We start from the raw sequence: 25,482 nt of genomic DNA on the forward strand, positions 1-25,482 counted from the left end.
TTTACCCATTCCTACATCCTGGCAACCATGACTGTTGACAGCCATATATGATAGACATGACCTAGAACAGTTGCATGTCTTGTATTATAGTAAACCCACTGTAGGGTGATTAATTCAATAAGTATAGATGCCATATTGCTCTTTCATGCCATGATGATGGTGGGAATGTCTCTCTCTTTTGCTTGCGACAGATTGAGTTCTAAGATTCAACTCGTTCCCTCTCTTTTTCCCCAGGAGGTGGAGGAGGTTAAAGAGGAGATGGTGAACATCGTTAAGAAGAAGGTAGTGAAGAGGGTGATAGAGAGCGTGTCTCAGGTAGGGATAAAGAATGAGGTGAGGGAGGTAGAGCCCATGGTGAAGATGGACACACGTTTCTTCGGAGAGCTGCTGGCGGAGGTTTACAGGAAGAACTGTGACATCCACACCTGCATCTCAGAACACGTGGCCAAGATACGTGGAAGGTGTGTTTTGATTTTCTCAACATATAGCCATATTTATATTTATAGCTTTACCCCCCAGCACAACACGTAACAGAATCAATAAGAAAGAAACAAGACAGAAACCAAAGGGAGAGGGCAAATCTAGATCCTACTGAACTAGGCTACATTATGAAATACAGTGGCGTGGCACACACCCCCTCAGCCCTCGCAAGGCCCGAGGACCCACGAGCTTTGGGGACCCCCCGGAGGTTGGCCCCCCCAGATAGTATATGAAGAAGTCATAAGCAATAAAAAAAAAAATATATATATATATATTACAGGAAATGTGCTTTAAAATTGCAACATTTTCTCTCAGCCTCATGGATTATTATTTTTTGAATAGCAGGAAATTAGCTCAGGGATTCTTAAAAGTCAGAACAATCCTTGTCCCGCAGGGGAACTTAATTTTTTTAGTTGAATTTTGTTGCATTATTTGAGTTTCAAATGTACATTTATGGGAATTTTATATGGAAAATCTTTGTTTTTAGAATTTTTTAAATACTTTAAATATTATACATTTCCATGTCGGCTCTGTGCCTGGAAATGCCCTTGTCCGGAACAAAGGATCGCAATTTCAAACTCTAAAAAAGTGTTTAAAATTCAAAAAATGTGCAGTAATGGATACTAACTGAAATATGATCTTATGTAGTTTCTTGCAATACCCCTCTGTGAATTTAAAGAATATTTCTCTCAAAACTGTGATTCCTAAAAGATGTGTGCAGAGATTTGGTCAACTCTGTCAGATTGACTTGGACCCCTTATGCATGTCCTCATTACATGTAGAAAAGTGTTGGTCCCAAGTTTCATGAGCTGAAATAAAAGATCCCAGAAATGTTCCATACGCACTAAAAGCTTATTTCTCTCTAATTTTGTGCACAGATTTGTTTACATCCCTGTTAGTGAGCATTTCTCCTTTGCCAAAATAATCCATCCACCTGACAGGTTTGGCATATCAAGAAGCTGATTAAACAGCATGATCACTACCCAGGTACACCTTGTGCTGGGGACAAGGTGTACCTGTGTGCACAACACAATGCCACAGATGTCTCAAGTTTTTAGGGAGCGTACAATTGGCATAGTGACTGCAAGAATGTCCACCAGAGCTGATGCCAGAGAATTTAATGTTAATTTCTCTACCATAAGCAATGTCGTTTTAGAGAATTTGCCAGTGTGTCCAACTGGTCTCACAACCGCAGACCACCTGTAACCACGCCAGCCCAGGACCTCCCCTTCCAGATTCTTCACCTGTGATTGTCTGAGACCAGCCACCCAGACAGCTGATGAAACTGTGGGTTTGCACAACCAAAGAATTTCTGCACAAACTGCCCGAAACCATCTCAGGGAAGCTAATCTGTGTGCTCGTTGTCCTTACCAGGGTCTTGACCTGACTGCAGTTTGGTGTTGTAAGCGACTTCAGTGGGCAAATGCTCACCATTCATGGCCAATGGCACGCTGGAGATGTGTGCTCTTCTTTGATGAACTCCGGTTTCAACTGTACCGGGCAGATAGATGGCGTCGTGTGGGCGAGCGGTTGGCTGATGTCAACGTTGTGCCCTATGGTGACGGTGGGGTTACAGTATGGGCAGGCATAAGCTACAGACAACAAGCACAATTGGATTTTATCAATGGCAATTTGAATGCTCACAGATACCGTGATGAGTTCCTGAGGCCAATTGTCATGCCATTCATCCACTGCCATCACCACATGTTTCAGCATGATAATGCATGGCCCCATGTCACAAGGATCTGTACACAATTCTCATACTCACCAGACATGTCACCCATTGAGCATGTTTGGGAATGCTCTGGATCGATATGTACTGTACGACAGCATGATCCAGTTCTCACCAATATCCAGCAACTTCACACAGCCATTGAAGAGGGGTGGGACAACATTCCACAGGCTACAATCAAGAGCCTGATCAACTCTATACAAAGGAGATGTGTCGTGCTGCACGATGGCAAATGATGGTCACAGCAGATACTGACTGGTTTTCTGATCCATGCCCATACCTTTTGTTAAGGTATCTGTGATCAACAGATACATATCTGTATTCCCAGTCATGTGAAATCCATAGATTAGGGCCTATTGAATTATTCAATTGACTGATTTCCTGATATGAACTGTAACTCAGGAAAATCTTTGAAATTGTTGCATGTTGCGTTTATATTTTTGTTCAGTGTACATTTAACTAAGTTTTAGAGTCATAAAGCAACTGACGAAAACCAAAATTGCTACTGTGTGTACCACTTGAATGAAGAAGAAAAATTAATTTTTTGTCACCTCCACAAAACATCAACTCCAACAGACTTTTGTCTACCGTCAACTCCATCAGAGTACTGAAAGATCTGATAAAGTAGTTGTTTTTATTGGGGATTTATAAATGAATAATTTTCCATATTTTACAATTAGTTGTATTGAACTTTTATTTTTAGAGGTAAAAATATGTCTGTTTTGAGTATCTGTTGTCAACTCCGTCAGTGACTTGTCAACTGTGTCACTGATGGCTAACCCCCTGAAGATATACTTTTTGTCAATATTCAGAAAAATATTTTAATCACTGTTTTGCAACATATGCTTAAACAATGGAAGTATTTACTGTGCTAGACCTACAGGATAATGTTTGCTTTATAAATGTTGTTCTATATTCTAAATAAAATAAAAACACGCCAAAATGCTTAAAAAATGTGCCCTGGAGTTTGGAGATTTGTATTACATATTTGAATAATCTAATGTTAGAATTAACCTCTATGGGATCGGTGTGTCGTCGTCGTCGTCGTCCCCCCCCCGTCCCCCCCACGGAACGATTGAGCTAACATAATGCTAATGTGATTAGCATGCGGTTGTAAGTAACCCAAAAAATTCCCAGGACATATAGTGGGGAGAACAAGTATTTGATACACTGCCGATTTTGCAGGTTTTCCTACTTACAAAGCATGTAGAGGTCTGTAATTTTTATCATAGGTACACTTCAACTGTGAGAGACGGAATCTAAAACAAAAATCCAGAAAATCACATTGTATGATTTTTAAGTAATTAATTTGCATTTTATTGCATGACATAAGTATTTGATACATCAGAAAAGCAGAACATAATATTTGGTACAGAAACCTTTGTTTGCAATTACAGAGATCATACGTTTCCTGTAGTTCTTGACCAGGTTTGCACACACTGCAGCAGGGATTTTGGCCCACTCCTCCATACAGACCTTCTCCAGATCCTTCAGGTTTCGGGGCTGTCGCTGGGCAATATGGACTTTCAGCTCCCTCCAAAGATTTTCTATTGGGTTCAGGTCTTGGAGACTGGCTAGGCCACTCCAGGACCTTGAGATGGTTCTTACAGAGCAGAGCCACTCCTTAGTTGCCCTGGCTGTGTGTTTCGAGTCGTTGTCATGCTGGAAGACCCAGCCACGACCCATCTATGATTACTTAAAAATCATACAATGTGATTTTCTGGATTTTTGTTTTAGATTCCGTCTCTCACAATTGAAGTGTACCTATGATAAAAAATTACAGACCTCTACATGCTTTGTAAACCTGCAAAATCGTCAGTGTATCAAATACTTGTTCTCCCCACTGTAGACATATCAGAGGTGGGCAGGAAGCTTAGATTCTTGTTAATCTAACTGCACCGTCCAATTTACAGTAGCTATTAAAGTGAAAGAATACCATGCTATTTTTTGAGGAGTGCACAATTATGAACATGAAAATGTATTAATAAACCAATTAGACACATTTGGGCAGTCTTGATACAACATTTTGAACAGATATGCAATGGTTCATTGGATCAGTCTAAACCGTTGCACATACACTGCTGCCATCTAGTGGCCAAAATCTAAATTGCGCCTTGACTGGAATAATACATTATGGCCTTTCTCTTGCATTTCAAAAATGATGATAAAAAAGATTTTAAAATAAACATGTTTTTTTCTTTGTATTATCTTTTACCAGATCTAATGTGTTATATTCTCCTACATTAATTTCACATTTCCACAAACTTCAAAGTGTTTCCTTTCAAATGGTATCAAGAATATGCATTCAGGTCCTGAGCTACAGGGAGTTAGATTTGGGTATGTCATTTTGGGCGAAGATTGAAAAAAGGGTCCGATGCTTAAGAGGTCAATCATGGCCTTTAAACACTTGTTGGACAATAATTGTAAAAATGATTTATGAAAAGAACGAGGTTGTTCCTTGACATGGTGTGATAGCTGATACTTTGGTCTATCAAAATATATATTTCAAATTTTGTTAATATTAAGACAAATATTTGTGGGAAAAAAGTTGAGATTGTCCGGTCTTTCAAGAATCCCTGACCTCTTAAACATCAATATTTTCTTTCAACCTCATGGCAAAATGTTTGAAATAGCATGAGATTAGCGATAAAACTCCCCATTTTTCATTCTGCCCATTAGCAAAAAAACACAAAAAAACCCACCTGCAACTGGAAACTGACATTTCTGAAATACTTTTTTCACTGAATTGATAACAAAGAAGTATAGCCAAGAACAGGTTAGTTGAATGATCTATGTTGTTGCAGTTTGTATGGGGCCTTCCTGTAACGCCCACTTCCTGCAACACCAAAAATCTTAGGTTATATCACATTATTTCCGGTACAATCTGTAGCTTGGCTGCATCATGTTAGCTCCCCACTCACGCTGCACAGAAGCTAACACACTTGAATAATGCAACACGGCATGTAGAAATGTTGCAACTGTTAATTGCTGTTCGTAAGAAAATGTCTAGGCAAGAAGATACCGGTAGCTTCCAGTTTTGTAAGCTAACTTTCCTTACTAGCTTACAGCTGAAGCTAACATCAATTTACTACCCTAGTACCATAACACAAAATATGAGGATTTCAAAGCTGTCACCAAAAATCATAGTCATTGCCAAGAACTTTATTAATTAACTTAGCCTCCTTTGCCTCAGTCACGTCTCTCCTCTCTGTCACTGTGTGTGTGAATGACATCATTAGGTCTTAGAGACAGGGCACACTTTTATCAAATAACCGATTGCTTTTTCTATACAAATGTTGCTGATCAGCACAATAAAATAAGTTCCAAATGGAAAGGAAACAGATTGTTTTTCATCTGTAGCCAAATGAAATCAGCCAAAACCATCTCAATAACTCAATACTGTAGATGCACACACTCCTATTGAATATGCATTCACCTGTATTGTGAATAGGCCTAGCTTACATCTTGATTTACCCAGTTTATCATTAGAGATTTACCATTAAAATAAATGATTACTATTATGTTGTTATGTAGTTAGATTGGTAAAAACACAGTCAAATTGATTGTATGATAGTATAATTGATTCATTAATGCATACTTGGCTGTCTCTGCCTGGATCAGGTGCCATTCTGTGACTGGCTAATACACTTTTTTTTTTTTTTTGCTGTGGTATTGTTTTGGTATCCAGTATTGTGATGGTATCGAGTATTGTGATACTAAACCTTGTATCGGTATTGATGTCAAAATTCTGGTATCGTGACAACACTATTGTGGGGGTGGTTTCAGGGGCTGGCTCAGTATTTAAATCATCAGTGTTAACTCTGGCTCTCCTGTTTCCTCAGTTTCACACTTGGTTCAGAAAGTCCCTCTAACTCTCTTAACTTGCCAGGCTGGGCCATAAAATACCGTCAAGGTGTGAGGCAGGCTGTGGGCTAATATTATAACTGAGAGGCTCTATAACTGAATATAATATATGCAGTGCCTTCAGAAAGTATTCACACTCCTTGACTTTTTCCACATGTTGTGTCACAGCATGAATTTAAAATGGATTACATTGAGATGATTTGTCACACAATACCCCATAATGTCAAAGAGCAATTATGTTTTTAGAATTTTTTACAAATTAAATAAAAAATAAAAGCTGAAATGTCTTGCGTGTAACACAACAAAATGTGGAATAATTCAAGGGGTATGAATACTTTCTGAAGGCACTGTATTCATATATATATATATATATATATATATATATATATATATATATATATATATATATATATATATATATAAAGGTGCACAATGTAAAACTCACAGGAATTTCATGTAAAACTCAGTAATATAAACTCACAGGTTATATACACGTCCTAAATACACCCGTAGTGTCATCCATCACCGTAAATCCCGTAATTAGTCACTAGACATTACAACCGTCAGTCAGACCTGACCTCTCTTATTTCTCTAGACTCTCTGTTTACTCATAGTACCTGTGATTCACTGAGCAAACTCTGTTCCCTTCTGCTGCTGACTCCATCATAATATGTGTAGACTGGAGACAGAGATGGTTTATTTAGTCTAATTGTGTGTTTGTCATGCCCTGTAATGTGTTTACCTTTCCATCTCTTTCCCAGGAAACACCTCTTAGATCCCAGTAATGACTACAAGGTACAGCAGGGAGGAGCGACCGATGGTTTTACATAACATCATATTAGTCTTGTATTGTTTATATTGATGTACAGTAGCTATTTATATATGCTGGAAGTGAAAGTATGAAATGAAAGTAACCATTTGTGTGTATGCAGGTAGAGAGAGAGGACATTGAGGCCCTGATCCCCAAAGGAGCATCTGAGCTGACCAAACAGCAGCTCCGCTACCTGCTGCAGGTAACACCAAGGGCGGACTGGGACAAAAATTCAATAGAAGACAACAGAGAGAGAGAAGGAGAGATAAAGACTGCCAGTTCCTTAATGTTTTGGGTGCATAATACAGCCAATGACTATATTAAGGAACTGACAGTCTCTCTCTCCCTCTCTGTTTTCTTCTATTGAATTCAATATATGACATTCTATGTTTGTCAAGAATGATGCTGGGAATAGTGTATATGGATGCAGATTGATTTCCAGCATTGTGCTTCGTTTGACAGTGCTGCGCGCATATGCATATTTTTCTGCCAAGAAGTGACTGGCCTTTCAGCAAATTAAACATGCTAGAGATTGACGGGACTTTCCAGCCTTAAGTGCGGTGGCTATGTAATGTTATCTGACACTTGTTAGTCACTTGTTACTACAGCTCAATAACTCACTCGCTGGGCTGAAGAGACTGAGATTCAGAAGTGAATAATCTTTGATAAAGCAATTCAAATACACAGTCCCCAAATGTACCTTCATTTGGCTTGTGTTTAGTAAAAAAGAGCTTTATGCAGAGTACATGCTAGTAGATACCTATTGTCACGCCCTGACCTTAGAGATCCGTTTCATGTCTCTATTTTGGTTTGGTCAGGGTGTGAGTTGGGGTGGGTATTCTATGTTCTATTATTTGTATTTCTATGTTTTGGCCGGGTAGGGTTCTCAATCAGGGACAACTGTCTATTGTTGTCTCTGATTGAGAACCATACTTAGGTAGCCCTTTTTCCCACCTGTCTTTGTGGGAAGTTGACTTTGTTAGGGGCACTATAGCCCGTGTAAGCTTCACGGTCGTTTCTTCATTTCTTGTTTTGTTGGCGTCATTTTATAAATAAAGAAAATGTACGCTCACCACGCTGCACCTTGGTCCACTTCTTACAACGGCCGTGACACCTATTTCCTTCGCTATGTGTTATAAAAGCCAATCTATCAACTTGTTCAGGTATATTGCAAATAGCCTAGTGTCTAAATGCTCCCCAAAATCTCCCTTCCCTAATTAGCCTACTATAGTAGACATTAAATCTATTTCATAGTACAATATACAGCCAAAATATTAAGTCTAACTGGCAGCAGTAGGCATCATGATCTGTGTCAGTGTGCAGGAGTGTGTATTTCTCTGTTTTCTTCCTTCCTTGACTGCACCACTGCAGCTGATCTGTCATTTCTCACAGACACAACACTCGGACCAACAGAACCAGAACTTTTAGAAAATGCGTCGGCCTCAAGAACCCTTTTTTGGCACCACCTTTCCGTTTTTCTGTTTTGACTGAGTGCCTGACAGATTCAGGGTGGGTCTCGCTCTCTGATGATGTGCATTTGACTTGTGAATTTGCGCCACCGGGCCAGCCCAGCTTGGTAGGGGGGCCGGCCGTTGCCCACTGGTCAGCCAAATACTCAATATAGATCGCTATGAAAAATAGAAATAGCATAAAAGTCGTGTCCATTATATAAAAAAATATATAATATTTATATAATTCTTTGTTAATTTCGACGGCCAATCAGCCCATGGAAAATATATTCCTTTGGTTGTTCCACTATGCCTGAAAATGGCTCATTCAACCTCACCTAACCTCTCTTTCATCAATATCTCTCCTTTATTTTTCATCTCTCTCGCTCTCTCTCCCTCACTCCCACCCTCTCAGACCCGTATGACAGCAGACAAGACAATGCGTCTCCTTCTGACTACCTTCAGCAGTCTGAGGGAGGAGCTGATCCACATGTCAGAAGATCTGAGGGTAAGATCTGGGGCCTGGGCCACTATAGGAACCTCTTATGCTCTTAACTGTCTCATTGAGATATACATGCAGGCAGGCCGTCTTACAGAGTCTTACTGCCTCTGTCTCTGTTCTCCCAGCGTCTGGAAAGTGAGAAGGAGTCCCTGGAGAGAGACCTGAGCTTCAAGGCTGACCAGGCTGAGCAGTATGACCGCCTCCTAGAAGCCATACGAGAGAACAACAGACAGCTACAGGTAGGTGTGTTGTGTGTGTGAGAATTTGGGAGAGTGTGTGTATGTGTGTTTCTTCCACTGTGTGTTGCTTGTGTGTGTTTGCCTGCGTGTACACCTCTTCTGTAGGTGTTTTTGAAAGAGAGTATCTCTGCCCTGTATGTTAGTGCAATGGGTGTATGACTGTGTGTGGGTAACTCTATCCATCCATCCATCCATCCATATAGATATCTCTGAAGGAGACCAGCTCCAGCCAGCGGACCCTGGAGACTCAGCTCCTGAGCAGCCGCACTACAGACTCAAACAGGGACTTCCGCATCAAAGAACTGGAGGGCAGCTACCGAGCCCTGGAGAAGGAAAATGAGATGCTTAAACAGAAGGTACTCTAACGCTACCCTCCTCCATCTCTGGCTCTAACCCATCTCACTTCAGAGAATAAACTCTTAGCAATTCCTTTTACTCATGTTAGCAATTCCTTGTACTCATGATGACTGTAGTATCCGACTGTAGAATTATTCTCATAGATCGAACTTGTTAACTAACTTGTGTCTCCCTCTGTATCCATCTTCATCCAGTTGGCTGGCCAGTGCAGCAGTAGCACCATTCAGATGAATACAGAGGAGCTGTCGCGTCAGTACTCAGAGCAGCTAGCTGCCCTGCGCCAGGAGAAGGACAAGGAACTGCAGAGCCTCAGGGTAAGAAGCCTACAGGGATGCATGGATACAGGGATGGGGCCTTCCTGCTCTGTTGGAAGTACTGTAGCAGTACTGACTGTGCTTGTGAGAAGAAATATGGGTAGCTAGTGGTTATACTGACTGTGAGTGTCTCTGACTATCTGTTGGTATGTCCAGACCCAGCTGACGCGGATCACCACAGAGTACACCACGGAGAGGTCAGGTGACAAGAGCCTGCATCTCCGCATCACACAGCTGCTGACAACACTGGAGCAGCGGGAGGTCGTCATCAAACGTCAGGAAGAGGTCAGGGGTCATAGCTACTGGTCACTGGTCAGCCCGGCCCCTTAGATACAGATCTAGGAAATGTCTACTCCTGTAATTGGAAAAATCTAGAACCAAATTAACCCAACAGTTTTGGATTAGAAAAACAGCCTGCTTCTTGGGTCTGTCCTCACCCTGCATCTAGGGTCTGTCCTCACCCTGCTTCTAGGGTCTGTCCTCACCCTGCTTCTAGGGTCTGTCCTAGCCCTGCTTCTAGGGTCTGTCCTCACCCTGCTTCTAGGGTCTGTCCTCACCCTGCTTCTAGGGTCTGTTCTCACCCTGCTTCTAGGGTCTGTTCTCACCCTGCTTCTAGGGTCTGTCCTCACCCTGCTTCTAGGGTCTGTTCTCACCCTGCTTCTAGGGTCTGTCCTCACCCTGCTTCTAGGGTCTGTCCTAGCCCTGCTTCTAGGGTCTGTCCTAGCCCTGCTTCTAGGGTCTGTCCTCACCCTGCTTCTAGGGTCTGTCCTAACCCTGCTTCTAGGGTCTGTTCTCACCCTGCTTCTAGGGTCTGTCCTAACCCTGCTTCTAGGGTCTGTTCTCACCCTGCTTCTAGGGTCTGTCCTAACCCTGCTTCTAGGGTCTGTTCTCACCCTGCTTCTAGGGTCTGTCCTAACCCTGCTTCTAGGGTCTGTTCTCACCCTGCTTCTAGGGTCTGTACTCACCCTGCTTCTAGGGTCTGTCCTAGCCCTGCTTCTAGGGTCTGTTCTCACCCTGCTTCTAGGGTCTGTCCTAGCCCTGCTTCTAGGGTCTGTTCTCACCCTGCTTCTAGGGTCTGTTCTCATCCTGCTTCTAGGGTCTGTTCTCACCCTGCTTCTAGGGTCTGTTCTCACCCTGTTTCTAGGATCTGTTCTTACCCTGCTTCTAGGGTCTGTTCTCACCCTGCTTCTAGGGTCTGTCCTAACCCTGCTTCTAGGATCTGTTCTTACCCTGCTTCTAGGGTTTGCTCTTACCCCGCTTCTAGGGTTTGTTGCCTAACTTGTTTCCATAATCAAGTGATTGGTTTTGTTTAGGCCAGTCTGACTATATTATCCCACAGTTGTTGTGTTAATTTGGCCCCAAAGGATCCTTTAATGTCACCTCAGGAATGTATTTACCTGACACGTCGTGCACCTTTAGCTCCATCATTAACACCTATATTACGGCACAGGCCTCATTCCTCCTCCTCCCTCCCTATTCACATTTGACCTCCCATCTCTGACCTTTAACCTCCAGGAGATCTGGCAGTTGCAGCAGGAGAAGAAGAGAGACAGCTCCAAGAACGTTACCACGACCACTATCACCAAAAGGTCAGCCCCCAACAATACCATGAGCCTATTTTATGGGGAATATTTGGGGCAGTAGCTCCTCTAAAATGGGTTAATGTAATTTGGGATGCCTAGTGTGGTATTTCCCCAAACAGGATTTTGTACTGGTGCACAGGAGGTACTTAACCAACCAGGTTGTGGTCCTTACTGTGTATAACTGATAACTGTGTATGACTGTGTAGGTACAGGAACCAGTACCCCCTCCTGGGCCTGCTAACTGATGACTACAATTCCACATCGCCCGTCAAGGATACCAAGACCATCGTAATCGAGAGCCGGACGGGGGAGATGATCAAACAGGTAGAGTAGAGCAGGGAGGAAGTAGAAACTAGATGGCCATGCTAGAAAGGACAAACTACGGTATAGCTATACTGTCAGAACTGATGAGTAAGTACATCAGCTATTGTTCTCAGTTTAGAGTTTGAAGTGAGGGGTAACATTAGAGTAACGATTAAGGTTAGGGTTAGTGGTTAAAAGGAAATGTATGATTAGTGATTAGGAAGGGCTATTCATCTGTCCATTCTGGCATGGCCAAATAGCGTGAACCATGTGTGTACTGCCATGGGGCCCCAGGAGGGAGAGAGCTTGGGACCCTCACTGGGCTGTTACTATCTGGCCCTGTCAGAAGCTGGGCAAGGGTCCGCCGTGTGAGGAGAGCCTGTGATGAGAGGATGATGGATGGAAGTTGACTCCTCTGTGGTCCTGGAGAGCCAGGACCTGATGGCATGGAGAGACCATGTTAAATTCTGCCTCTTTCTGTTAGTAGTAAAATAAAATCATTTTCTCCCGACTCTACTAAATTCCATATTGGGGTTGTGGATGCTTAATTGGACAGGCACCCTGGTTTGTGAGAGTCATGCATGGGGTTGTGAGTAAGTTTGGAATGGATTTAGGGTGACAGCACAGACGTTTCCAGGGATTGGAGTAGGGCTGCACAATTAAGCAAATTCACATTGAAATCCCAATATTGACATGTGCAATATCCATATCGCAAGAGATCCATATGGCATGCAATATTTGGAAACACTTCTTAACTGGGTGTAACGTCTGTTTTTTTTTGTTTACTCTGTCTCTCTCCTTTTGTGGCCTTCCCACACACACCATGCACCTGTCACTCAGCAGAGCATTTCCTCCTCCTCACTGTTAGATTCCCTATAAATTTGCATGCTGTTCCTTTAGGTCAGATGCAGTCAGAATATTGTTCCAAACAAGAACGATGCTTTTTAGATTTGTATTTTTTGCTCATATCGTGCAGCCCTAGTTTGATCCACTGTCAGTCTCAGCACTCTTATGACAAGTCAATCATAGGACTAGAAGAGATCAAGCTTGTTGTCTTTCCAATGCTGAATGAAAGAGTAGTATGGCAGATAACAGTGAGTGGTAAACAGCAAGAAACAAATATTTTGTAATTACAGCTGATGGATTAACCCTTCACGCCATAACGACCGTATCCGTGTTCTGTTCATCTCGAAACAGGAAATCATTACAACCCCTTAAAGACACTGCTTCTCTCGGACAAATTACAACCCCTTAAAGACACTGCTTCTCTCGGACAAATTACAACCCCTTAAAGACACTGCTTCTCTCTGCTCTGCACAGGAATGAATGACAAGAAGACCTTGACACCCCCCCCCCCCCCCCAGCATGCTTCCCTCTCCCCGTCCCTCCTCCTCGGGGCTCCCAGGGTGGTGGTGGCTGGGGTTAGGCACCCCTATATATGGGATGAGTGGTTTGGACCAAATGGGGTTTGCTTGGACAGGAGGCTTCACTTTGGTTGGGATGGGGGGCATCAAATACTCAACAACCAAATATGTTATTGTAGAAGCTTAGCGGTTAAGAGTTAGGCCAGTAACCGAAAAGGTTGCTGGTTCGAAATCCCTGAGCAGACTAGGTGAAAAATCTGTCTGTGCCCTTGAGTAAGGCACTTAACCCTAATTTCACCAGTAAGTCGCTCTGGATAAGAACATCTGCTAAATGACTAAAATGTAAAATGCTTATGCTACAGCCAGGAGGGCTGAGAGGGGACAGGAAGAGGGGGCTGGGGCTTATTAGTATGCAGCTCACTAGTGTGTCTGTCCTCCATGGAGCCACCACTACCCTGCTAGTCTTTAAGACATCTCCTCTAAATGTGCTATGGTGATAGTATGGTTACTATGCATATAAATAAGGAAGCTAAATATGCTTTAGTTATGCGCTAATTAAAGAGACTGTATGGTAAAATTTGCTTTGGGAGACATAAAAAAGAAATCTGCCTCTGTTCTGGTCATTTGCTTTTCTTTTGTGGCAAGGTAATGGTACATAGTTGTGTTATGTTTCAGCTGCATTTTGTTTCATGTTTATACTTTAAGAGGTGCATGGGTATGTTTTGTTGTTGTTATTGAATGGAACGCTGCGCTTGGGGTTCGGGAGGAGGGTTGGAGTGGGGTGTATTAGAATATGAATGACTGGGTTGGACATGGCCTGGGGCATGGTTCTATGGATGATATAAAATGGTGGATGAATTGAACATTTTAAAAGTACAATAAACAATGTATGGAGTAGCATGTTTTTCCTTTGGATTGTTATCTGCTGAAGGGTCATTATTTAATTGCGGTGGTAAATGCTGTCCCTTGACTTTGAAACCATATAAAAACACTTTGAAATGACAAAAGCATTTTCCAATTTATGTAACTATTATTAAATAAGAAAACATAAACTAAGCAAAAAAAGAAATGTCTCTTTTTCAGGACCCAGTCTTTCAAAGATAATTCGTAAAAATCTTAATAAATTCACAGATCTTCATTGCAAAGGATTTATACACTGTTTCCGATGCTTGTTTCCATGGATGTGCTCGCCCATGTAAAATTCACCTGGTCTTTTCCATTTAGGCATTAACCCTCTGCTTTTTGGAATGTAACACTGGTGCACTTGTCTTTGGTTTTGGTTTGTATTTTCTTCCGACATGTGAAACCACAATAATAAGGCCTAGGGGCAACTATATCCTACTCCAGTAGGGCACCAACTGCAGGAAGCAGTTACCTTCTCTCGCCAGCAGAGAGGGCCAGCAGCCTACAGTTGTACCTCAGAGTGACAGGGAGTGAGCGATAGGAAAGAGCCTTCGTCGAACATCTCATTTCAAAATTTTTGGCATTAATATGGAGTTGGCCCCCCCTTTGCTGCTATAACAGTCTCCACTCTTCTGGGAAGACTTTCCACTAGATGTTGGAACGTTGCTGCAGTAACTCGCTTCCATTCAGCCACAAAAGCATTAATGAGGTTGGGCAATGATGTTGGGCGATTAGGCCTGACTCGCAGTCGGCGTTCCAATTCATCCCAAAGGTGTTCGATGAGGTTGAGGTCAGGGCTCTGTGCAGGCCAGTCAAGTTCTTCCACACAGATCTCGTCAAACCATTTCTGTATGGACCTCGCTTTGTGTACATGGGCATTGTCATGCTGAAACAAGAAAGGGCCTTCCTCAAACTGTTGCCACAAAGTTGGAAGCACAGAATTGTCTAGAATGTCACTCTATGCTGTAGCATGAAGATTTCCCTTCATTGGAACTAAGGGGCCTAGTCTGAACTATGAAAAACAGCCCCAGACCATTATTCCTCCTCCACCAAACTTTACGGTTGGCACTATGCATTCGGGCAAGTAGTGTTCTCCAGGCATCCGTCAAACCCAGATTAGTCCATTGGACTGCCAGAGGGGGAAGTGTGATTCATCACTCCAGAGAACGCGTTTCCACTGCTCAAGAGTCCAATAGCAGCAAGCTTCACACCACTCCAGCTGACGCTTGACATTGCGCATGGTGATCTTAGGCTTGTGTGCGACTGCTCGGCCATGGAAACCCATTTCATGAAGCTCCTGACGAAAGCGTTTTGCGCTTCAGCACTCGGTGTTCCTGTTCTGTGAGCTTATGTGGTCTACCTCTTCGCAGCTGAGCCGTTGTTGCTCCTAGACATTTCCACTTCACAATAATAGCACTAACAGCACTTATAGTTGACCGGGGCAGCTCTAGCAGGGCAGAAATTTGACTAACTGACTTGTTGGAAAGGTGGCATCCTATGACTGTGCCACGTTGAAAGTCACTGATTTCTTCAGTTAGGCCATTCTACTGCCGGTGTTTGTCTATGGAAATTGCAAGGCTGTGTGCTCAGTTTTATACACCTGTCGGCAACGGTGTGGCTGGAAAAGCAGAATCCGCTTATTTGAAGGGGTGTCCACATACTTTTGTATATATAATGTATCTCTGTAGGCAGAATGTCAACCATTTCACTGTCCCATTCACTGGTCGGTCTGACTGACTGACGATGGATGATCAGTAACTCTATCTACAGTTAAAGTCGGAAGTTTATATACACCTTAGCCAAATAAATTTAAACTCAGTTTTCACAATTCCTGACATGTAATCTTAGTAAAAATCCCTGTCTTAGGTCAGTTAGGATCACCACTTTATTTTAAGAATGTGAAATGTCAGAATAATAGTAGAGAGAATGTGTTATTTCAGCTTTTATTTCTTTCATCACATTCCCAGTGGGTCAGACGTTTACATACACTCAATTTGTATTTGGTAGCATTGCCTTTAAATTGTTTATCTTGGGTCAAATGTTTCTGGTAGCCTTCCACAAGCTTCCCACAATAAGGTGGGTGAATTTTCGCCCATTCCTCCTGACAGAGCTGGTGTAACTGAGTCAGGTTTGTAGGTCTCCATGCTCGCACATGATTTATTTTGATTTTCCCATGATGTCAAGCAAAGAGGCACTGAGTTTGAAGGTAGACCTTGAACTACATCCACAGGTATACCTCCAATTGACTGAAATTATGTCAATTAGCCTTTCAGAAGCTTCTAAAGCCATGACATCATTTTCTGTAATTTTCCAAGCTGTTTAAAGGCACAGTCCACTTAGTGTATGTAAACTTCTGACCAACTGGAATTGTGATACAGTGAATTACAAGTGAAATGATCTGTCTAAACAGTTGTTGGAAAAATAACTTGTGTCATGCACAAAGTAGATGTCCTAACCGACTTGCCAAAACTTTAGTTTGTTAACAAGAAATTAGTGGAGTGGTTGAAAAACGAGTTTTAATGACTCCAACCTAAGTGTATGTTAACTTCCGACTTCAACTGTATTCTTGGTAATGGTAGTACGCTAGTAGTGGACCTAGTAGTTTAGTGGTTAGTCATTGCAGCTATCAGTGGTATTACAGTTTTATTATCGTTTTGGTACTATTTTCACAAGTATGTGTTAAAATTTCACAACTCTTAGTTCAAAACTCAAAACAGATCATCAATAAAGCTGTTTTTTCAAAACTTCAAGCACATTTTCAATTGACTAAGTACAACACACAAATCATTCAGTAACTTTTTCACCAAACCTAATCAGTGTTTCATCTAGAAATACATTTCATATAAAGTATTTTCCTTTCACAATGCAATGCTCACAAAAATGTTCATGTGATTCTCTTGTCATTTGTTTAAATACACTTGACCATCACTTAATCCAACTACGCTCGATGGTTAATCACTTAACCGGTTGGACAACATATAGATTTTACACTGGTTTGTCTACTATATATGGATTTTGAGAACTACAGAAATCAAATGTGTGTTTGTAATGTTTAAACATCTAAATTACATGTATGATACCTGATAACCATACATAATGACTAGTCGTTGTTGCTAATTGATTTCACATAGTGGTAACCACAATTGGTCACCATATAAAAGGGTGTGTGTGAACACTTGCAATTTCTTTCAACATGGAGCAGGATAGACAGCAAAGGAGAGGAGGAAATCAAAGAGCTTGTGGACAAGGAGCCCATCAAAGAGGTGGACAACGGGCCCGTCAGAGAGGTGGACAAGGGGCCCGTCAGATAGGTGGACAAGGGGCCCGTCAGAGAGGTGGACAAGGAGCCCATCAAAGAGGTGGACAACGGGCCCGTCAGAGAGGTGGACAAGGGGCCCGTCAGATAGGTGGACAAGGGGCCCGTCAGAGAGGTGGACAAGGAGCCCATCAAAGAGGTGGACAACGGGCCCGTCAGAGAGGTGGACAAGGGGCCCGTCAGATAGGTGGACAAGGGGCCCGTCAGAGAGGTGGACAAGGAGCCCATCAAAGAGGTGGACAACGGGCCCGTCAGAGAGGTGGACAAGGGGCCCGTCAGATAGGTGGACAAGGGGCCCATTAGAGAGGTGGACAAGGGGCCCGCCAGAGAGGTGGACATTGTGGGCTGTCATAATGTCTGAAACTTAATAAATGGAATGGTATCAAACACGGTTGATACATTCAATTGACTCCATTCCAGCCATTATTATGAGCCGTCCTTGCCTCAGCAGCCTCCACTGATATAAACTCAGCAAAAAAAGAAACGTCCCTTTTTCAGGACTCTGTCTTTCAAAGATAATTGGTAAAAATCCAAATAACTTAACCGATCTTCATTGTAAAGGGTTTAAACACTGTTTCCCATGCTTGTTCAATGAACCATAAACAATTAATGAACAGGCACCTGTAGAACAGTCGTTAAGACACTAACAGCTTACAGACGGTAGGCAATTAAGGTCACAGTTATGAAAACTTAGGACACTAAAGAGGCCTTTCTACTGACTCTAAAAAACACCAAAAGAAAGATGCCCAGGGTCCCTGCTCATCTGTGTGAACGTGCCTTAGGCATGCTGCAAGGAGGTATGAGGACTGCAGATGTGGCCAATAAATTGCAATGTCCGTACTGTGAGACGCCTAAGACAGCGCTACAGGGAGACAGGACGGACAACTGATCGTCCTCGCAGTGGCAGACCACGTGTAACAACACCTGCACAGGATCGGTACATCCGAACATCACACCTGCGGGACAGGTACAGGATGGCAACAACAACTATTTCAATATCTTACATTGTCAATAGACCTCCTCCAGGTTTGGTGAATGGACCAACCAGACCCTCAAGACTGCCATGAGCAAGTCCCTTGATTGGTACCTGGAAGGGTGGGAGAACAACCTGAAGGTAATTCTCTTTGCACACAACAGCAGCATCCAGGCTGAGTACGGACTGTTGACTGAGGCAATGCAATTGTACATACAATTATTGCATATACTGCAGTCTTATACATTTGTGATTGACTTAGTGTTTGTCTTTTGCTATTTTTGTATAAGGTACTTTCAGATCAGCGAAACTCCACCTGGTGTGGTGAAAGTTGTTGAACCAGATCAGAACACCTTGGAGGACTAACTACAGGTAAGGACTGAGAAGGACGTGGAGGTTTTTGACCAGATAAAAATGATTGTCCGCTGTTCATTTATTTTCCGTTCCTCCAAAAGATATGTAAGAAATGTATTTGTAATATGAAATATAATTGCAGGTATTCCTGTCATCAATCAAGGTGAGACTGAACATGGACAAGGCGCAGGAGAAACAGAAGGAGAGCTACTGGAGCAGAGTCAAGAAGGGGACCAAGTGCTATGACATCCGGGCAAATTACTTGGTTTGGAAGAAGAACGAAAGGTAGGCGAGACCTGGGAAACCTTGTTGCTCTTTCGCTCCCAGCTGGGGTCACCATATGTTAATATGAATATAAAAAATCTCGATAATAACTATTTGCATTTGCACACAAAATAACCTGAAGCTAGTTTTAGTTTACCTAACACTGATATTTTTCGTTGTCTTCCTAGGGTTACCTCGGTGGAAGCCAACAATCTTCTACAGTTGGAGCAGATGGACGGTCGACCCCTGGAAGCACTGACGCCCTACACTTCAGTGAAGCGTAATAGACAAAGTATGTTAAGCTTTGGTTGACATTTGAGAATGCAATAAATGGTGGATATGCTGAGCTTATACAAATGTACCTCTCCAAGTGACTTTAGGACCATGGACTGTCCAAGCCCCCCAGGAGGTATCCCGTCCACCAGAACCAGTGAGTTCGGATCAGTCTGATTCTCTGTGCTCTGAGTCGGAGGGGGACCAGCTTGAGGTAGGCTATACCTTCCAAAAGTGTTGTAAGGTACATATCTCCCATTTATAACACTGCACTAATCCATCACATTTTCTCACAGTAAAGTGTAACCTGTGTGTTTGCTTGTTTACATCTGTCTCCTACCCTGTTCCCTTTAACTCTGCTCCTGTTCTCCAGGACCTAGGGGTTCTGTTCAACACCCAGACGTGGATCCACCTGATGTCCTCCATTACCAACCACCCTCCAACTTTTCATTACATCAACTACAGCTACTGTTGTCATTATCTGCTAAGAAAGTTCTTGCTCTATCATACTGGGTACATACATATGTGAAATACACAGATTAAAAACACTAGCACTGCAAACACTCAGAACAAAGAGAGCAGCAGTGCCTGGACTTTGCAGTTTCCTTCAAGTCCCCCTTCTGAGACTGGCTGCCTGTTGAGAACAAGTGACAGGCAGAACCTCCCACCAACACAGCAACCACCTCCTCTATATCCCACACACCAGAATTCAGTATTTTACTCTGTGATTGCCATGTGAATGCACAACAAATCTGTGAAAAAATATGAATGACACAACTGTACCAAAAACTATCAAAGTTTATCTATTAAAATCTTAAATATTGCCAGGTTGGTTTTCACAGCTGTTTCATAAGGTGTTCATTATTGTAAGTTCTATGGTATCCTTTGATGCTATATATTTGTTCCACATTATTCATTGTTGTATCCTAGGACCACCAATATATATAGATATTCAACCACAAGGGAGTACTAATGAGCTATGCGAGATAGACAATAAATCATCATAGGGGACTACTGAAATGATATATATTTCAGTGTAGATAAGGGAAGGGCAGGTTCAAATAAAAACATGACAGCCAGACAAGCCAGTGTATGAATCAAACGGATTTGCATATGAATGGAGTGGAAATTAGCTGACTTTGTGATCTGTGAGGTAAGTAACTAATGTGTCAAGCATATTACACGTTTTCTTTGCCATTTCCGAAACGTAGCAATGTTTAAGACATGGATTTCATGTTGTTGAAATGTTAACAAGGTACCCAAAAGTAGTTTGAAGTAATGTTTTAATTTTATTACCTAAACAAAACTTGTTTAAACAGCGAAATTGTTGCGGAAATCAGCCTTCTTTGCATAGCGATGATGAAAATAACATAATTTAGGCTGTACTCTCCAAAATTCTAATCATTAGGTCATCCCACTATTGATATGGCAACGGACGCTAATAGTTTATCGAACCCCATTGTAATGTAGAGGCGGACACTATTTGGCATGACAGGCCCCATTAAAGAAGTAGGAACTAGCCTGTCAAAGAGGTGGACATCAGAGAGCTAGAGGGAGGCAGACGTCCCGGCTTTACCATGGCAGAGGCTGACACATTAGTTCACCCTAATCTGAGAAGATCAGTCAATTCAATCATTTTTATTTTTTCCATGAGAACATTTCGCCAAGAAAACCAGTAAGTCTGCAGGATATGGACTATGCTTTACCATTACATTTACATTAAATGACGTATTGTAATGCATGTAAATTCACAAAACATGTTGCAGTATTCTTGATCTATTGACAGCATACTGTGTTCTACCCTCAGAATTGACAGAAGACCCAATAGTGGTGGCTGTGTGCTGACCAACCAGCAGGTGTGGAAATGGTGAGGGCCAGGGATGACATACGGCTGTCTCAAATAAAGCAGGCCATTGAGGAGAACAATGACACCTTTGTCAGTGTCAGCCTACCAAAAATCGCCCGCCTTTTGAAGAGGCACCAGGTATCTACTGTATGAAACCCTTTTAACTGGTGCCTTTTGAGAGACACAACGGCCGGGTGAAACAACTGCGGGCCGAGTATGTTCAGGTACAGCACTATATACTGTATAACGGTTTCTATTTGATGCACAATCAAAATGAAGATTGTGTGGTAGGACGTAGGCCATTAATTGGATTCTGCAACGCTGCACACCTCATTGTGTATCTCAATGAAATTGAGCAGGCCTGTCAAGGTGAAGGGGTCACCTACAGTATGTCACGTGTGCTCCCTCTCCGGCCTCTAGGTCACCAGGCTGCTCGTGATGGCGCACACCTGTCACCATTGTTACGGCCACGTGCTCATCCTCACTCACCTGGACTCCATCACTTCCCTGATTACCTTCCCTATATATGTCACTCCCTTTGGTTCCTTCCCCAGGCGTTATTTTTTCTGTTCCTGTGTCTTGTCTGTGTGTTGTCCATTTTTCTAATTTTGCATTATGTCGTGTTTATTTATTAAAACACTCACTCCCTGAACTTGCTTCCCGACTCTCAGCGCACATCGTTACACTAGTGTAACGATCGTCGTAATCCTCCTCCTCGGACGAGGAGGAGAGGCGAGAAGGATCAGACCAATATGCAGAGTGGTTAGTGTCCATGATTATTTAATGAAAACAGACTGAACACTTAACATACAAAAACAACAAACGTGACAAACCGCAAACAGTCCCGTGTGGTGCGACATACACAGACACGCGATACAACCACCCACAAAACACACGTGAAACCCCGGCTGCCTTAGTATGATTCTCAATCAGGGACAAACGATCTACAGCTGCCTCTGATTGAGAATCATACCAGGCCGAACACAAAAACCCCAACATAGAAAAACACACATAGACAACCCACCCCAACTCACGCCCTGACCAACTAAATAAATAAAAGAAAAAGGAACAATAGGTCAGGAACGTGACATAACCCCCCCCCTTAAGGTGCGAACTCCGGGCGCACCAGCATAAAGTCTAGGGGAGGGTCTGGGTGGGCGTCTGTCCACGGTGGCGGCTCTGGCGCTGGTCGTGGTCCCCAACCCACCATAGTCAAACCCCGCTTCCGTGGTCTCCTCACAATGGCCACCCTCCATGTCAAACCCACTCTACCAAAAGGCAGCACCGGACTGAGGGGCAGCACCGGACTGAGGGGCAGCACCGGACTGAGGGGCAGCACCGGACTGAGGGGCAGCACCGGACTGAGGGACAGCACCGGACTGAGGGGCAGCACCGGACTAAGGGGCGGATCCTGGCTGGCTGGCTCTGGCGGATCCTGGCTGGCCGGCTCTGGCGGATCCTGGCTGGCCGGCTCTGGCGGATCCTGGCTGGCCGGCTCTGGCGGATCCTGGCTGGCCGGCTCTGGCGGATCCTGGCTGACCGGCTCTGGCGGATCCTGGCTGACCGGCTCTGGCGGATCCTGGCTGACCGGCTCTGGCGGATCCTGGCTGACCGGCTCTGGCGGATCCTGGCTGACCGGCTCTGGCGGCTCCTGGCTGGACGGCTCTGGCAGCTCCTGGCTGGACGGATCTGGCAGCTCCTGGCTGGACGGCTCTGGCAGCTCCTGGCTGGACGGCTCTGGCAGCTCCTGGCTGGACGGCTCTGGCTGGTCCTGGCTGGACGGCTCTGGCTGGTCCTGGCTGGACGGCTCTGGCTGGTCCTGGCTGGACGGCTCTGGCTGGTCCTGGCTGGACGGCTCGGAACAGACGGACAGCGCTGGGAAGGCAGGCAGTTCAGACAGCGCTGGGAAGGCAGGCAGCTCAGACACTGGCTGCGCTGGAGAGGAGGAAGGCTCTGACAGCGCTGGACAGGTGGGAGCAGCTGGAGAGAGAACCCGGAGAGACAGCCTGGTGCGGGGGGCTGCCACCGGTGGACTGGTACGTGGAGGTGGCACCGGGTATACCGGACCGTGAAGGAGGACACGCGCTCTTGAGCACCGAGCCTCCCCAACCTTACCAGGTTGAATGATCCCCGTAGCCCTGCCAGTGCGGCGAGGTGGAATAGCCCGCACTGGGCTATGCTGGCGAACCGGGGACACCATCTGTAAGGCTGGTGCCATGTACGCCGGCCCGAGGAGACGCACTGGAGGCCAGATGCGTTGGGCCGGCTTCATGACACCCGGCTCGATGCCCAACCTAGCCCTACCAGTGCGGCGAGGTGGAATAGCCCGCACTGGGCTAAGCACGCGTACTGGGGACACCGTGCGCTTTACCGCATAACACGGTGTCTGACCAGTACGACGCCCTCTCACTCCACGGTAAGCACGGGGAGTTGGCCCAGGTATCCTACCCGGCTTTGCCACACTCCTCGTGTGCCCCCCCCCCCCCCCCCAAGAAATTTTTGGGTCTGACTCTCGGGCTCCCAACCGCGTCGCCGCGCTGCCTCCTCATACCAGCGCCTCTCTGCCTTCGCTGCCTCCAGCTCCGCCTTGGGACAGCGATATTCCCCTGAGCCCAGGGTCCTTTGCCGTCCAGGATCTCCTCCCAAGTCCAGGAGTCCTGGGTTTTTTCCCACTGCTGTCGCCTCCCTTCTCCACTCCGCTTGGTCCTAGATTGGTGGGTGGTTCTGTAACGATCGTCGTAATCCTCCTCCTCGGACGAGGAGGAGAGGCGAGAAGAATCAGACCAATATGCAGAGTGGTTAGTGTCCATGATTATTTAATGAAAACAGACTGAACACTTAACATACAAAAACAACAAATGTGACAAACCGCAAACAGTCCCGTGTGGTGCGACATACACAGACACGCGATACAACCACCCACAAAACACACGTGAAACCCCGGCTGCCTTAGTATGATTCTCAATCAGGGACAAACGATCTACAGCTGCCTCTGATTGAGAATCATACCAGGCCGAACACAAAAACCCCAACATAGAAAAACACACATAGACAACCCACCCCAACTCACGCCCTGACCAACTAAATAAATAAAAGAAAAAGGAACAATAGGTCAGGAACGTGACAACTAGATATTATGGAAATGATAGATTTTCTTACAATTTTGTTGTGTAATGTACAGTGCCTTCGGAAAATATTCAGACTCCTTGACTTTTTCCACCTTTTGTTACGTTACAGCCTTATTCTAAAATGTATTAAATAGTTTTTTCCTCTCAATCTACACACAATACCCCATAATGACAAAGCAAAAACAGGTTTTGATACATTTTTGGTAATTTATAATAAACTGAATTATTACATTTACATAAGCATTCAGACTCTTTACTCGGTACTTTGTTGAAGCACCTTTGGCAGCGACTACAGCCTTGACTCTTCTCGGGTATGACGCTACAAGCTTGGCACACCTGTATTTGGAGATTTCTCCCATTCTTCTCTGCTGATCCCCTCAAGCTCTGTCAGGTTGGATGGGGAGTGTTGCTGCACAGCTAAAACCTGCTCTGGAGCAGGTTTTCATTAAGGAGCTCTTTGTACTTTGCTCCCGTTCATCTTTGCACTCTTGTCCAGCACAACAGCAAAGAAAACCATCACTTAGAACCACACCAATACACTGACTAGTCTCCCAGTCCCTGCTGCTGAAAAACATACCCACAGCATGCTGCTGCCACCGCCATACTTCACTGTAGGGATGGTGCCAGGTTTGCTCCAGACGTGACGCTTGGCATTCAGGCCAAAGATTTCAATCTTGGTTTCATCAGACCAGAGAATCTTGTTTCTCATGGTCTGAGAGTCTTTAGGTGCCTTTTGGCAAACTCCAAGCGGGCTGTCATGTGCCTTTTACTGAGGAGTGGCCACTCTACCATGAGACTGATTGGTGGAGTGCTGCAGAGATGGTTGTCCTGGAACGTTCTCCCATTTCCACAGAGGAACTCTAGAGCTCTGTAGGAGTGACCATCGGGTTATTGGTCACCTCCCTGACCAAGGCCCTTCTTCCCTGATTGCTCATTTCGGCAGGGCGGCCAGCTCTAGGAAGAGTCTTGGTGGTTACAAACTCTTTTGGAACCCTTCCCCAGAACTGTGCCTCAACACAATCCTGTCTCGGAGCTCTACGGACAATTCCTTCGACCTCATGGCTTGGTTTCAGTGACCTGCACTGTCAACTGTGGGACCTTTTATAGACAGTTGTGTGCCTTTCCAAGTAATGTCCAATCAATTGAATTTCCCACAGGTGGACTCCAAGTTGGAGGAACATCTCGCGACGTCCCCTGAATGCCCATCTGCTAGCCTGCTAGCCGGGGCCCGCTAGCTGTCTAGAGCATATCGGACTGTTAGCTGAAGAGGCCCATCGGACAAATTCTTTGGCTACTATACCTATTTTGCCAATTGGCCTTGACCCGTTTACCACACGGAGCCCTGCTGATCAATCACGACTAGTCTGCCGACGTAACAGCACGAGGGGGCTACAACATACTTCTTCCATCGCGACGTCCCTCTAAGGC

General features: G+C 44.3%; 1 protein-coding gene across 4 annotated transcripts; it reads left to right on the forward strand.

Moving 5' to 3' along the window:
- Positions 1–251: 251 nt before the first annotated feature.
- pof1b (POF1B actin binding protein) lies at positions 252–17,666 on the forward strand. Of its 4 annotated transcripts, XM_039005524.1 has the most exons (12): positions 252–461; positions 6,838–6,871; positions 7,009–7,089; positions 8,751–8,843; positions 8,963–9,076; positions 9,280–9,432; positions 9,628–9,747; positions 9,904–10,032; positions 11,263–11,336; positions 11,537–11,654; positions 17,103–17,139; positions 17,236–17,666. In XM_039005524.1, the coding sequence occupies exons 1-12, from the start codon at positions 259–261 to the stop codon at positions 17,517–17,519; spliced, it is 1,440 nt and encodes a 479-aa protein (XP_038861452.1). In that variant the 5' UTR covers positions 252–258; the 3' UTR covers positions 17,520–17,666. The 4 variants fall into 4 exon arrangements, with proteins under 4 accessions (XP_038861452.1, XP_038861451.1, XP_038861455.1 ...); XM_039005523.1 differs by having other exon boundaries at positions 17,103–17,666; XM_039005527.1 differs by lacking the exons at positions 17,103–17,139; positions 17,236–17,666 and adding an exon at positions 12,770–13,894.
- Positions 17,667–25,482: the final 7,816 nt, after the last annotated feature.

Source organism: Salvelinus namaycush, chromosome 12, assembly GCF_016432855.1.
Source record: "Salvelinus namaycush isolate Seneca chromosome 12, SaNama_1.0, whole genome shotgun sequence".
Lineage (NCBI taxonomy): Eukaryota > Metazoa > Chordata > Actinopteri > Salmoniformes > Salmonidae > Salvelinus > Salvelinus namaycush.

Excerpts from the sequence above, each read along its gene's own strand:
- pof1b (XM_039005523.1), top strand. The coding sequence starts at position 259 with ATGGTGAACATCGTTAAGAAGAAGGTAGTGAAGAGGGTGATAGAGAGC. Across the intron at positions 462-6,837 it reads GTGGCCAAGATACGTGGAAG|GAAACACCTCTTAGATCCCA; the intron begins GTGTGTTTTGAT and ends TCTCTTTCCCAG. Across the intron at positions 9,748-9,903 it reads AGGAACTGCAGAGCCTCAGG|ACCCAGCTGACGCGGATCAC; the intron begins GTAAGAAGCCTA and ends TGGTATGTCCAG.